Source organism: Anopheles coustani, chromosome 2 (genome assembly GCF_943734705.1).
Source record: "Anopheles coustani chromosome 2, idAnoCousDA_361_x.2, whole genome shotgun sequence".
Taxonomy (NCBI): Eukaryota; Metazoa; Arthropoda; class Insecta; order Diptera; family Culicidae; genus Anopheles; species Anopheles coustani.
In genome coordinates, this window is record NC_071289.1 from 52,414,424 (window position 1) to 52,427,974 (window position 13,551).

General features: G+C 44.2%; 5 protein-coding genes across 6 annotated transcripts; 2 read left to right on the forward strand and 3 right to left on the reverse strand.

Moving 5' to 3' along the window:
• Nucleotides 1-208: 208 nt before the first annotated feature.
• Nucleotides 209-4,327, reverse strand: LOC131264296 (uncharacterized). 2 transcript variants are annotated; one of them, XM_058266579.1, is made up of 7 exons: nt 3,759-4,327; nt 2,530-3,692; nt 2,237-2,446; nt 1,460-2,168; nt 1,235-1,395; nt 498-1,157; nt 209-398 (listed from the first exon to the last, which is right to left on the reverse strand). In XM_058266579.1, exons 1-6 carry the CDS (start codon nt 3,810-3,812, stop codon nt 515-517), a joined length of 2,940 nt encoding a protein of 979 aa, XP_058122562.1. In that variant the 5' UTR covers nt 3,813-4,327; the 3' UTR covers nt 209-398; nt 498-514. The 2 variants fall into 2 exon arrangements, with proteins under 2 accessions (XP_058122562.1, XP_058122561.1); XM_058266578.1 differs by having other exon boundaries at nt 209-1,157.
• A 1,325-nt stretch (nt 4,328-5,652) lies between these two features.
• Nucleotides 5,653-7,011, forward strand: LOC131264329 (SAGA-associated factor 29). Its single transcript, XM_058266630.1, has 2 exons — nt 5,653-5,782; nt 5,852-7,011. The coding sequence occupies exons 1-2, from the start codon at nt 5,744-5,746 to the stop codon at nt 6,677-6,679; spliced, it is 867 nt and encodes a 288-aa protein (XP_058122613.1). The 5' UTR covers nt 5,653-5,743; the 3' UTR covers nt 6,680-7,011.
• A 456-nt stretch (nt 7,012-7,467) lies between these two features.
• LOC131264333 (polyadenylate-binding protein 2) lies at nt 7,468-9,556 on the reverse strand. The gene is made up of 5 exons (XM_058266633.1): nt 9,417-9,556; nt 9,116-9,203; nt 8,455-8,996; nt 8,269-8,380; nt 7,468-7,641 (listed from the first exon to the last, which is right to left on the reverse strand). Exons 2-4 carry the CDS (start codon nt 9,194-9,196, stop codon nt 8,338-8,340), a joined length of 666 nt encoding a protein of 221 aa, XP_058122616.1. The 5' UTR covers nt 9,197-9,203; nt 9,417-9,556; the 3' UTR covers nt 7,468-7,641; nt 8,269-8,337.
• Nucleotides 9,557-9,690: 134 nt separating this feature from the next.
• LOC131264335 (small ribosomal subunit protein uS17m) lies at nt 9,691-10,388 on the forward strand. The gene is made up of 2 exons (XM_058266637.1): nt 9,691-9,884; nt 9,964-10,388. Exons 1-2 carry the CDS (start codon nt 9,777-9,779, stop codon nt 10,321-10,323), a joined length of 468 nt encoding a protein of 155 aa, XP_058122620.1. The 5' UTR covers nt 9,691-9,776; the 3' UTR covers nt 10,324-10,388.
• Nucleotides 10,381-13,321, reverse strand: LOC131264302 (RNA polymerase II subunit A C-terminal domain phosphatase). Its single transcript, XM_058266586.1, has 4 exons — nt 13,101-13,321; nt 12,571-12,856; nt 11,039-12,500; nt 10,381-10,979 (listed from the first exon to the last, which is right to left on the reverse strand). Exons 1-4 carry the CDS (start codon nt 13,319-13,321, stop codon nt 10,444-10,446), a joined length of 2,505 nt encoding a protein of 834 aa, XP_058122569.1. The 3' UTR covers nt 10,381-10,443.
• Nucleotides 13,322-13,551: the final 230 nt, after the last annotated feature.

Consider the following 13,551-nt stretch of genomic DNA (forward strand, 5'->3'; position numbering starts at 1 on the left):
GCGCACTCTTCGACAATCTAGCAGGCGGGTTGTTTATGTTCTAACTGTGACAGCACGGGTTGGTATGATCAGCAGTAGAAGCGGGATGTTTCGTTATTGGTGCCTTTTTGCCGTGCGAAACATCCGACAGTCGCCTGGGAGACACAGTAGAAAATTCGAAACATTTTTGACCAAAACAACCTTTAAATAATTTAAAAAGATACACAGATAGTTTTTAACTTAAAAGAAATATATTCCGGCACTTCTCATAGTTGTTTTTCATAGTTTTTTTTATTCAGGATCAAACACAAGTTTCGCTACATTCAAACGGTGCACAGAAGCGGTTTGAAAATCCGCTGTGCAGCTTGAAATCGGCAGACACATAAATTATTCGTCATTTTCTTCTGCACCATTAGCATCTAACAAAAAAGGATAAAGATCCGGAGGGAAAATGAAAAAAATGAAAAGAAACTCATTTATCTAAACTGTACAACAAACAAGCGACAGATTGTAACTGCCTTCCACCCGATTATGATTACTCGAAGGAAATCTGCCGCTTCGCTTTCATGATGCTAGAGTTTAGTGAACCACCGACCAGCAGTTTGTTGTTGGCGCTCGCATTGCTACCCACAACCGCATTAAATGCTTTATCCATCCTGTACGGGCTGACGTTTTTCTGATCCTTCCCGGAGAAGGACAGTAGCTTTTGCGTAGACCGTTGGCGCAGCTCACTGTCGATGTTTTCGCGCAGGGCTGTTGTGGTAGTTAAGCTGACAGCTCCATGCCCCGTCACCCCGATAATATTTACGCTGCCCGTCGATGCAGCCGTTTTAAGTTGCCTTCCACCTTGGAGGCTCCCTGGTTCGGAGAGTTGCGAAAAGCTGGCCATACCGATCGAGCTACCTTGCGATAGTATTGAGCTCTGACTGAGGTAGGTGGTTTGGCTTGCGCTTAGCGAACAACTGTCGAAAGGGGAAGCTCCGTCGACTGCTGAACTGGTTGCCACGCTCGTCATCGATCCAGCTCGCTTGAGCTTCCGCAGCTCGTACTCCTCCGGAGCGATGTAGCCTTGGAGTTTCGTCTGATTGCGTGCATTCATTATGCGAGTCTTCTCACGAAAGTAGATATCGTCCACGCTTTTACCCTGTATCACCTCGAACACGTGCTTGTTTGCCAATCTATGGGTATAATAAAACAGAAATGGAAGTAAGATAACAACAATGTCTTCGAGCAGGTGCAGCTGAGAGTAAGTTACCTAAGCATTTTTTCACTCGTGCTACTGATTGTCTGATCATTAAACTCTAAAAACAGTCTTTTCACTACCCGTGCCAAGTTGGACGCATGTTGCTTGAACTTTTCGTGCTTTGTTGACACTTGTTTGCCTTGCAGGGCTTGCGAAACGGCCCACAAAAGTTTCTGTGAACAAAAACACGAATGTTAAAAATGGTTGATGACGCTGGATTACCGTATGGTGGATTACCTTTTTATGATTTTCCGTAAGCATCATCACGGGTCGGTTAGTATCTTCGGACGTGATTTCCGAATTTGCCCGAAACAGTGCCTTCCCTCCGACACAATCTGTCGCCGCCATTTGTGAACCAACTCTGCTAACCGTCTGCGACCCAACGCAGAAACTCTGACTGCGGGCAAACTTCAACGAGCGGGGTGTCAAATCTTCCTCCACGAGAGCCGTTGACTCCTTGCGACGAATCTTTTCCGAACGCTCTTCCGACAATATTGCTCCCCGGGCAAGCTGATCCTCATCGCCAACGGTCGTCGGCGAGCGTCGTCGTTTCAGCGATACAGAAGCCAACGAAGCGCCATTTCCACCTGCACCACCGTCCGTGTTGCCACCACGAGGCGGAGAAAATAGTGATCGTCTCGATTTGAGCATTCGCGCTTCGGAAAATATCGAACGGTCCATCAGCTTGCTGTTGCTTCCTCCAACAGTTGCGGCTCCACCACCACCGATGTTCGGAGGGCTGAGGAACAGTGCCCGTTTGGAGGACTCAATAGTGGCCGGAACGTGCAGCTGCTGCGACGGTTTCGCACTTGCGCTGGTGCGCGCGAGAGAAAACTTTTTGGCCGAAGAACCGGGCGTACGCCGTCGGGGGGACTTTCGACCAAGCCCCCCGGGCGATCTGCGTTGGGGGGTTCTTACCTTATTTTTGCGACGATTGTCCGATTTTCTGGAATTGTAAAATAAGTGTGATGATTGATTTTTACACAACTATAATGGATCTGTTTTAAGCCTTACTTTGGATCAAGAAGCACTTGTCTATTGCACAACCGGAATGGGTTCAGTCTATTGAGGGCGCTCGCATTGATGGTACTTCTGCCAGCACTAACATTGCTGCCAGAGTTTATTCCGCTACCTGTGCTATTGTTCAGCAGATTCGCAGACGAGAAAATCGCTCGTCGTCGTGCCAAATGACTGAGACGACTCCCAGGCGACTGATTAAGCATTCTGAATTGAGAGAAAATTGATAACTTTGTTAATAAAACACCAGAAACCGGTACAGTAGTTGTGCATCTCCCTGCCGTACGTACTTCATCCGTTGATTCCGTTTCTTGGCGCTCGACGGCGAGTGACTCATGTTGAAGGAAGAACTCGTCTCTGCGCCGATATAACGTTCAATATATTTTAGCCCCAGTAGTTCTATCTTTTCCGACACGGTCGATTTGTTATAGTGCAGCCCGTGCGCACGATGTCGCAACAAATCGGGCCATCCGATCGCACCAAGCTCCGGCGTCAAGTGAGTTGGTTTGCTTAGACACTGTGGTAATGGTACGGTCTCGATGCAGTGACCTACGCTTTCCGCCTTGGACGTTGATTGACTCCCTCGGCATGAGCTTCCCCACCCCCACTGTGCGACATTGTTTTGGTACAGGGCAAGCATACGTTCGACATCAATATGGGAGTACGTCAAAGAAGGCGGTGGAGGTACACCCGAAAGGGAAGACTGCAGTCGCTTCAGCAATACACGCTCAACCGTATCCGATGGGACGGTTCCCTCAACGGTACAATAGAGATCGTCTGTTTCAAACCCACCAGACCTACGTGTTTTGTTCCGATAGCAGCTTTCTGCGTCTGCATCTTCATCCGGATCGTTATTTTCCGCATCCACATGGTTAAATTGGTTCCGTTCTTCGGCCACACCGTCGGCGTCGTTATCGTTGTCAGCAAATAAATCCGGGGACTTTTCATTATTATAATGCATCCAGGAGCTATTCTCCTTCGTCAGCAACTCTAGTGATTCGTTGAGCCTATCTTTCCGGGAAGCACGACATCGTCGGTTCACATCGTCAGTCATTTCACTGTCCGTCCTTTCGAAGCCTTTGGTGGCATCGATCAGTTCACAGTGCATCGCTTCCCCAGCCGTGGCCGCTCCCGTAGCTACGCCGGCAGTGGAATCGTCAATCTTCAAAGGCTTTATTTTACCATTGAAGGAAAGATCACCATCGCCAATCGTCTGTTCATCCCGTTCACTTGTATCATTCTCTCCAATCAGTTTGTTATCGACGGCATTGCAACTGTCGTCGGATGCTAACGGGCCCGGAGGAATAGATGCTTTCGGGCCAGAAGACCATTGCAGCTTACTGTCACTGTGGCTAGTCCACTGCTCCTCACTTTTCATGCCGCCTGGCGAGGGTTCTTCGCTGTTACTGCTTTCGATGCCCCCTAGGCCTACTAGCTGGCCACCGTTGGAATTCTGCCGAATGCAAAAGAAAAATGTTGTTTGAAATGTAAAACTTTACGTTCTCAAGAGCGAACTTACCGTGGAAATGTCTCCTAAAGATGCATTGTCACTAAGCCGGAACTTGGTAATCATAGTTTAATTTCTAAAGCTGGCCAATCGAAGTCAAAGACAGTCAAACTCGTTCACATGCACTTATGCGTATGCTTCGGTAACAAACGCACTTCATTGGCACAATGCAATACCGAAATATGCTACTAGCGGAGTATTACATTAAACCACACCAGATCGTTACCGCGTAATTACTCAATTAGGAAAGAATGCACAATCTCTCGAAAAGGTTTCCGCACGAATACGGTGTGCTATGAATGGGCGAAGCGCGAAGTCCCGAAAACGTCACTAACCTCATATGCCAAAGCTTAATTGACCGCGCGCGGGACTGTAGAAGTTTGGTCGCTTTGTGCGTGTGTAGATATTACCCTACGTCACCAAAGCCAGCGACTTCTATTTGTTGCGAGAACTTTGTGGCCGATAGAGCATCTTTTTCGCATCGCCTCTCACTAATTCTTAACTGAATAACTATTTGTTCACTAGAAATCTATGAATGCACAGTAAATGAGTCCTCGAAACAGTTTATCCACTCCACATAGAAGCCAGCTGCCAACAATATGAAACGAAACGTAAATACATGGACAAGGGGTGGGGGATAGAAATGTCAAAACTAGCTTTAACCGTTTTCGAACAGTTTCAGACATAGGATCAGTGAGAGTATTTTGACCCATGTATGTAATTTTCGCCCACAAGAAAAGAGATCAATTATTACACTGATTTCAAATAATGATGCGTCCCAACTTTTTTATAGTGTTAATATCAATTAATTCTAGTTATATACCAAATTTGGGAGCGATTGCATCAACATTTTTCGAGAAAATCGTTAAAAACTACGAAGCTGTCGCTTTTTCAACAAATCATGCTGTAAGCAGATAGTTCACCCACCTTGAGATAAAAGCACCCACTGCATTAAAAAATCTAAAGTAATGTTTTTCTTAAGATTTAAATGTTTTTAGGAATTATCAAAACATTACTTCAATTTTTTTAGTTCGAGAAACAATTTTAATTTCGGTGCAAAAGTGGGCCAAAATAGATGCAAGGAAATCTGGTTTCGACTGGGCCAAAAAAGAAGCAAATCGGGTCAAAATAGTAAAACAAAAAATGTGTTCGGAAATTAATAATTTTTCAGTAAAAACAAGACAAGACAAGACAAGAGCTAGCGCGACGTCGCGTTTTTCGCTGTTTATACACCTGGCTCGGGATCCACACTGCAACGCAACGTCCCGTTTCAAAAGTAGCCCAGTTTCGGCAGAACAATCGCGCAAGCCAAGCGCGACAGAGGTAGGAGAGTATGTGGAAATATGTATCACATTGGGGCGCAAACTCGGCTAAAATTTTTTATTGAATTTTAAGGTAATAATGCATGATATTTGACAACGACGATATTTTGACCCACCGTAGGAAGTATATATTTCCACATCATCTCCTACTTGTTGTACTGCTGAAGAGCAGTTTGTTTACGTTTCGGCACCCGAAAACACTTTGGTAAAAATATCAATCAAAACTGAGTTTCATAACTGAATTACATTTGTGAAGGCTAGAAATAAGTAGTACAACGAAAAATACGATGTTTAGTGGAGAATATTGCTCGTTTTGTTCGTGTTTGTGTTTCGGTTTGTTTACGTTTTGTCCAGCTGTCGGCTTGTTTTCGTTTCGAATTGACATTTGACGAGGGCCAGCGCGACGTCGCGTTTTTCGCTGTTTCTACACTAGCGCGATTTGTGAGACATTTTTTTTGTATGGAGTTCGGCCGCCTGTCAGGCGACGTCGCGTTTCGTGACGGGACGTCGCGCTGTAGTGTGGACCCCGAGTAACGCAGTATCCTACTGTCAACAAAATTGAGGACGATAAAATATCCCAAACACATTCATCCCTCGTAATCATTTTCATACATTTGTAAACAACTTTGTTCGATCTGTATCGCGTCGTAGTATCTTTTCTACAATTTTAAAACGATGCCTCTAACCGCAGAGCAAGCGATGTTGCAAGTTCAGGTAAATGAAAAAGAACACAATAAACCTAGGATTTGTTAAGTTATATATTATTGCCCCGCTGTTTTACAGGAGCGTCTAAAATCTCTCAAATCGTTGGTATGCGAAATCGAAACGGAGCGGAAGCGTATCGAACCCAACATAAACAACATGATTCGTCTAACAAAAATGGCAAGTGAGGACAAATCTCCCGCGCTGAACCACAAACTGAAGACGTTGTATAAAATCGGGCTACAGGACGCCCTTCAAGAGGAAACGTTAATACGGCAGGCACTTTCCAAGATACAGGACATTCGTAATATACGTAACGAGCGTCGAATACAGGCCCGTAACGCTGGAAATAAGGAAACTATCCGCCGCGGGGCTTTGATGAAAATGTTACAAATCTCTGCTCAAACGTTGCCACTCTTTGTCAGCAAACCTGGCGAGAAGATTCCTCACCTATGCGGCTCCATTCCGGCGGACACCAGCTACATTGCCAAGCCGGGTGATATGGTGGCGGCGCTGGTTAAGAGCGAAGAGGGTGAAGAGAACTGGATTCTGGCCGAGGTGGTGCAGTATGTATCTTCAACGAGCAAGTACGAGGTGGACGATATCGATGAGGAGCAAAAAGATCGGCACGTCTTGAGTCGGCGCAGAATCGTCCCGCTTCCCTTGATGCGCGCAAATCCGGAAACGGACGGGCAGGCTCTATTCCCCAAAGGAACAACCGTAATGGCCCTGTATCCGCAAACGACCTGTTTTTACAAGGCAATAATTAATCAACTTCCACAGACGGCGAACGAAGAGTATGAAGTGCTTTTCGAGGATCCCACCTACCCGGACGGATACTCTCCGCCCTTGTCCGTTGCCCAACGATATGTGATTGCGATTAAACAGAACAAAAAGACCACCTCTTGACAGCTTCAACAGCAGCACACTCTGTCCTTGTCCCATAGCTCTGGTACGATGGCAAGTGCGGCGGCCAACAGTGGAACTGCTTCCAGCTACGCTCCGCCTAACTTTGCAGGGACAAATACCGCTGCTATTACTGCGCTTACGTTTTCGGTTCAGTCTGTGCATACGAAGGAAGAACCTTTCACGGATAATTTCCATCAAGACGACACTTTTTAATCACTGTAGGACGTATACTTTTTCCCAACATTCATGGCATTCATCAAATAAAAATCTTAATTAAAACCAAGTCTGAGAACTTATGTGATATTATAACAGATAGCTCGAATGCTTTGACAACTGGATGTTTTGTACCTTTTTTATTATCTTTTGCAATTTTAGTTTATTCAATTTTGAGGGCGCATTTTCAGACGAGTTGTTGTTTTTATTTCTGTTTTATGTTGTTCATTTGTTGGCTTGAATTGTACTCCTTTTGTGATATTTTCTCTTTTGCATTGTGGGCAGATGCAATTTCTCTTTGCGCCATTTATTTTTTCACGCCATCTTTTCATGCTTTACGATAAGAAGTGGGTACTAGCCGATCTTTTTTCTTGGCATTTTTTGGGATCTCTTTTCTATTGCCAATACCCATAGGTTCTTTTTCGCTTTTATTCGACACTTCTTTTTCTATTCTTTTTATTTAGCTTTTTTTGGCGGAGTGTTTCTTTTTTGTTCCTTTGATCCATGGTTATGTAGTTTTTTATCGATCATCTTTATCTTTTTTGCTCCGCCATTAATAGTTTCAGCTTCATCGGTTTTCAAAAAACATTATTTCTGCAGGTGAGGCATTTGAGGTTTGTTTTTATTTGCAATGTTAGCGTCAGGATGTAGACGAGAGGACTACAAGCTTACTGGACGCATCATGTTCAGAGATGTGGTGAAGACAAATAATGTTTTTTGAAAATGCCTGTTATAAATGTTTTAATTATCTGCAAAAATTAGACAAAAAAGGTAATGTTTATCTTAACAAAAAAAGCACCGCTACGAAATAGGAAACATGAAACACAGGAATGAAATTTACAAAAACCCTACTACTGGCTGTGCGAAAATATGAAAGTGCTACGCTAAAAAAACAGAAATCAATTATAACAGTCGACTTTTTACAAATATACCAAGGGTACTTGCAGGAGACTAAATTAGGTTACTATAGCATAAGAAAATGTTAAGTGTTAATGAATAAAAGGTACGCTGCGCAAACTGCACGTCATGCTAAATGTAATTTGAAAAAAGGATAAAACCAAAAACGTTTTTTGCAAACGTTCCATTGTATCCTGCGGATTGTTCATTGATATTTATACTGTGTGTAAAACATAATAACACATCTGCTACATTATAATGTAAATCATTACCATTTTTAGCCAAATAGCAAATAAACTGTACTACATTCACTAGCTTCTAATTGTTGGAACCATCTTTATATGCTTTCATCCAATAAAAAAGAACTAAATTGTAAGATTTATAGAAGTACAGGATATAAATTTAATGGATAAACAAAACAAGTAGGATTAAAGTAAATTCCTGAGAAAATGACAAATTTAAAGATCATTTCTACTCACCCTTACGCTTAGCTAGATGTCCTATATCCTTATTGTGAGCGTACTTCTACATTTAGGTAATACCATCAACTAATAGGGTGCATAATACGTGGCACGGCCTCGATATCCTCGGCTAAAAACAAAAGCAAATAACGTTAGCCAGCACAAAACAAACTGCTGTACTTGCAGTGCTAGGAGTAGACTTACATTGGTCTTCTTGTTCCACGATGTGCTCCGTAGCAGCAGGCTCTGGATACCCGTGTTGCACGACCGCGGGCACCACGGGGAAACCGATTTGTTTGGCACATTCCTGGTCGGTTAGTGCGCTTCGGGTTTACTTTGATTTGGCGCCCCCTGAACAACGTTTCGTTCATCGCGAGGGCAGTCTCGACGAACTCCTTCGAGCCGAATTCGATGTACGCGAATCCTTTCGGGTGTCCATCAAGCTTGTTGCATAGGATGGTCACCCGATTGATTGTACCGCAACCATGGAAGTGTGCTTCCAGTTCCTCGGCGGTAGCACCGTAGTCGACATTGCCCACATAGATCGATCTGTTGTCAACTTCGGCTTTCTCCTCCGCCGTCAGCATCGGCGTGGAGCCGGTCGGTGAACCGAGGGTCATCTGTTTCGTCACTTCAGACTGTAGCTGCTTCAGCTTTTCTGCCTCCTCTTCCATTTCCTTTACCCGCGCCTTGATCGCCTCTAGCTCGGGATCAATTTGCATTTCCGATCCCTTCAAGTAGTCATCCTTGAAAGTTGTACCGAACGAATTGATAGTAATTTAACGTTAATATAGATTTAAAATTGCAGAAAGGTAAATTATGTTAACGAAAAAGGGAAAGGATCGGAGGAATTCGCGGCACTAACCTCAATCAGGAGCTCGGCTTCATCATCGTTGCTTCCCAGCGTTGCTAGGTTGGAGTCATTTAAAAGACTATCATCAGCCATTGCTAAACTGTAAACATATCAAATGAAATGTATCTATAATGACTTTGTAATAGTTTTTCGTGATGATAAAAGCCCGTATTGTGTGCTTCATGGGTCGACCCAAAAAAGCCGCATCATTTTTTTCCTTCTTTGTCAAAGATGGCCGCTGTTTCATGAAAAAAACGATGCATCAAAAGCAAGAAATAACTTCCAACCACTGCAAATCTCGAAGTTTACTTACATCACAGTTCTCTATTGAGTCTTTTCGAACTACAAGGAATGTTTTAGGGTCTACTTGCACTCGAAATACAGCTTTTCAGGGTAAAATACACTCCGAGTTTTTCCACAGTAAACCACGCAGGCAACCTGTTTTTCCAATTGGTCACTGAGAGGCTATTTGACAGCTCAATAATCCCTTCAGGTTACGTTTATACTACCGTACCGGTTTAAACGGTTGTAGGACATTGTATAGTTTGAAGCGCTGGCAATTAAACGGTTTTAGGCTAATGTCATATGGGCAACATTGGAAAACAAGAAACTTTTTTCGGAAGTTACCGGCGAAAACATTGTGAATACCATCCGCAATAAACATTCATTGAGCATGGCGAGTCGTGCGGCAATGCTTTTGGGCCAAGTCGTCCCTTGTGTGAAACAGAATGCATCGAAAATTCGTATCCGGAGAATGGAGCTGGACACGAATCTGAATATGGTACGTTTGCCAAAAGAAATACTGCAGATGCTGTTGCCGGTTGCATAAGGTTTGAGGTGTGCTTCGCTCTTCGTTTCAGTACTTCAAAAAGGATGAGTTCTACTTTGCCTACGATCCGGACAAAAAATGTAAAACGGGCGACGTTGTGCTGATAAAGGAACTACCACAAAAACTTACTCGCCTCATCACGCACACGATAGATGAAATTGTTTACCCTCTTGGTGATATTACCGATCCCATCACCGGGAAGAAAGTTGTCGTGGGCAAATATCGTGACGATATTGAAGAAGCTAATCGTCTGTTTGGAAAGTCCCAGGATGCATTCGACTATTCCCGCGCTCCGGCCCGCGGACGATTGGAGGGTACCAGAGATTTCACGCACGGTGAAACGTACATCAAGTACCATGAGGATGGTAAAGAGCAACCGTTTGCGGTGTAAATAACGCTTTAGCTTTACTTTCTTCTACGATTAGTACAATAAAATAAAAATCTTCTAGAACTGTACATTACATTACCTGAATGTGTACCTTTATTCGTCACATTCGACATCTTGTGCAAACTAATCGTCTAGTCCAAGAAAATCCCTCTCAATAGCCGCACCCATCATATTCCAAACGCCATCCTCAACATCATCAATTGGCTCGTCGCTTCCTTCACTGTTCGAGCCCATGTCCAAATCGGAAGGTAAGTCTTCTCCGCGGCGAAACTTGGCGCTTGGACTTTCGTCCTCGTCGTCCGACGATGCATTCGTCTGGCTCGCCTCATCCTGCTCGGCGTTGTTGAACTTCAGAATGCGCGCGTTTTCGGCTTGCTCTTCTTCCTCAGTGCGCTTGCGAAAGATGTTGTGCCTGCCACGATTGGTTTCTATCTCTTCGGCACGCTTTCGCTTACGCATCGCTTTCTCCATCGGTGGATTTTCAATGTCAACCGGCTCGTCTTCGCTCGAGCTGTCGTCCGATTCGAAGAAATCGTCAAAATCGTTGTTCATCGCATCGAGATCGTCGTTGGAAAAGCTGAGCAGGGGATTTACAGTATCCATGAACTTCGGTTCCTCGCGTGACTTTGTAGTACCGCCACCGTAATTAACCACGTGCTCTGAAACAGAAAGAATCTAATTACCTATTTTCACTTAAAGTCTATTCCGGCTCATTTACCTGGACTATGACAGTGAGGCGGAGGTTGTCGCATTTTTGCGGGATTCGACGTTTTTAGTGGGTACAACCGCTCCTCCACGTGTTCCCAACGTTCTGCACACGTCCACAACCATTCGGGTGTGACAATGTTAATCTTAGCATTTTTTCGCGCATTGTTCACCTTAGAGGTGCCGATCGTAACCGCCACAAGGTGCGTGGTCGTTGGTTCTAGGTTTTGCGTAACAACCGCGCCCAGCCCCCGCGCTATCTGGTACGCCTTGCTCTGCTCCAGTTTCACGTTGTTCGGTATCAGCCCGGAAAAACAGAGCCGCGTGCCAACCAAGACCTTCGCCTTAACCCTTGGAATGAGTTGCTTGAGGTCAGATATTGCTTTCGATCGGTCATACTCGTTGTAGAATGTTTCGTGAATCTTTAGCAGAATGTGCTCGAGGTACAGTAGATAGTCATCAGGGTCTTCGATTTCAATGAGTTCTTTTTTCTCTTGCCTATCATTGCTTTTTGTCTTTCTTTGGACTGTAGTGGAGTTTTCCTTTTTTTTCTCGGTCTCAGTCTCAGCAGGTTGTACTTCAAGTTCTTCCACATTTTCTTTTGCATCCTTATTCGCTCCGTTATCATTTTCTGCATCTATGTTGCTGGGAGTTTCCGCTATATTCTCGAGCTTACTTGTATCCGCAGCAAGTCCATCGGAATTTCCATCTAAAGCATTGCTCTCTGCATTTTTTTTGACACTTTCCTTATTCTCGTTGCTGACAGATTCATCATTCGTTGGTTCCTCGTTTTTTGAGACCTCTTTTCCCGCATTGGTTTCATCCGACGTCGCTGCAGTTGGTATTTCCTTTGATTTTTCCCCTGCCCCTTCCGATTCTTCTGTTGGTTCCGTTGCCTTCTCCTCGTCTGACGACTTTTCATCCGTGGCACTTTTTTCCTCCTTATGCTTACCGTCATCGGTTTGAATTTTTGGAGTCGGCGGCCGACTGTCTTCACGGGTGGGTGCATCTTTCAATTTCTTCTCCTTCATCGATTGATTCATGAGCTCCTTAAAATCCACCCCCTTACCGTCCAGTTCGTTCTTGGACATTCCCGGCGGCGCATTAATGTCGCCGGTGTGTCGGAAGAAGTGATACGGTTTGACCTGAATCAAATTCGACGCCATATTCCACACGTCTTCACGGTCGTCGATGATACAAACCATCGAATCACCGCACGGAAAAAGTGCCTTCAGGTTGTCCGTTTTGCTGGTTGCATTGAAACATTCGTCGCGTGACAATATGCGGTGTGAAAAGAAATTGCCATCCTTGTCAAGGAATTGGGCGATCGTGTGGGCGTAGTTGCGTGCACCGAACGTACAGATGTGCAGCTCGTAGTATGGATGCATCTTGGCTAGGAAATCTAACGCTCCTGGACGAAGTCTCGTGTGATACCAGGGCGATTTGGTGCCATACAGTTGGAAATGATAAACATCCTAAAAAATAAAAACGATCAATGCGCAAGTTATTTAATTATTCACAAAAAGTAATAACAAAAATCAATACCTTCAAGTTGTTGGGTACATTGTCGTTAGTAGTATGGATAAGCGTTTGATCCAAATCCACTAGCAACACTAACTTCCTGTCACTCAGCAGTCTCTCGGTATCTGCCTGGCCGAGTTTTTTCGCAAGAGTTTCCGTTACTTTCAGCTCTGGCACCGAATGGATCATCGGAACGGATGCCTTCGAGCAGCTGCCTGGTTCATCCTGGCGCAAATCGGCCCCACAATCGGCACACATGTCCTTGATCACTGTCGTGTGGCTACATTGTCCGAGCTCGAGAACCGGCTTTCTGTTTGATCGACGTAAACAATCATAAACAAACTGTAAAATTGTCTATGCAACATTTGTTGTCAAAAACAAATATGTCATGTGAAAGTTTTAACTTCCTTATGCATGATTTAAACTACAAGAAGTAGTAGATTACAGAAACATACAAGGAATATAGGTGCACACAGAAACGATGAAAAACATCAATATTTTCAAAATCTACACTTCGTCGACTTCGTCGAAGGTGCGGATGCTTCCCTTCTTACCCTTTCGCCACCGTTGCACCTTCACGAGCTAGGCGCTTCTTTACGACGCCACTTTTTGTGGCTTTCAGGCGCTTTACTTCCTTGTCACCTCCATCCAGCACTTCGTAAAACAAAATAATATTGCCACTGGTGACCGGATAACCCTCGCGTACTTTCCATTTGCTAATTTTTATCGCACAATCGTCCGGAGCGCAAATGATGTTTTGATTTGGTTCGGCCATTTTTTGTCACTTTTCGTGGCTGTCAGCTCGACCTGTTTTTTAAGATGACAGATGGTAAAATCGATTTCGTTAAGATTTGAAAACCGTTGAAGTTTTGATCGATTCAAACGGAAAACGGTGCCACGTGTGAGACAATTTCGCATACGGAATCGTCTATTCAACCATCGCTTAATCTGTCGTCTATAATTGTTTATGAGTAGGAATCATTAATCAATTGTTTGCGTCAAAAT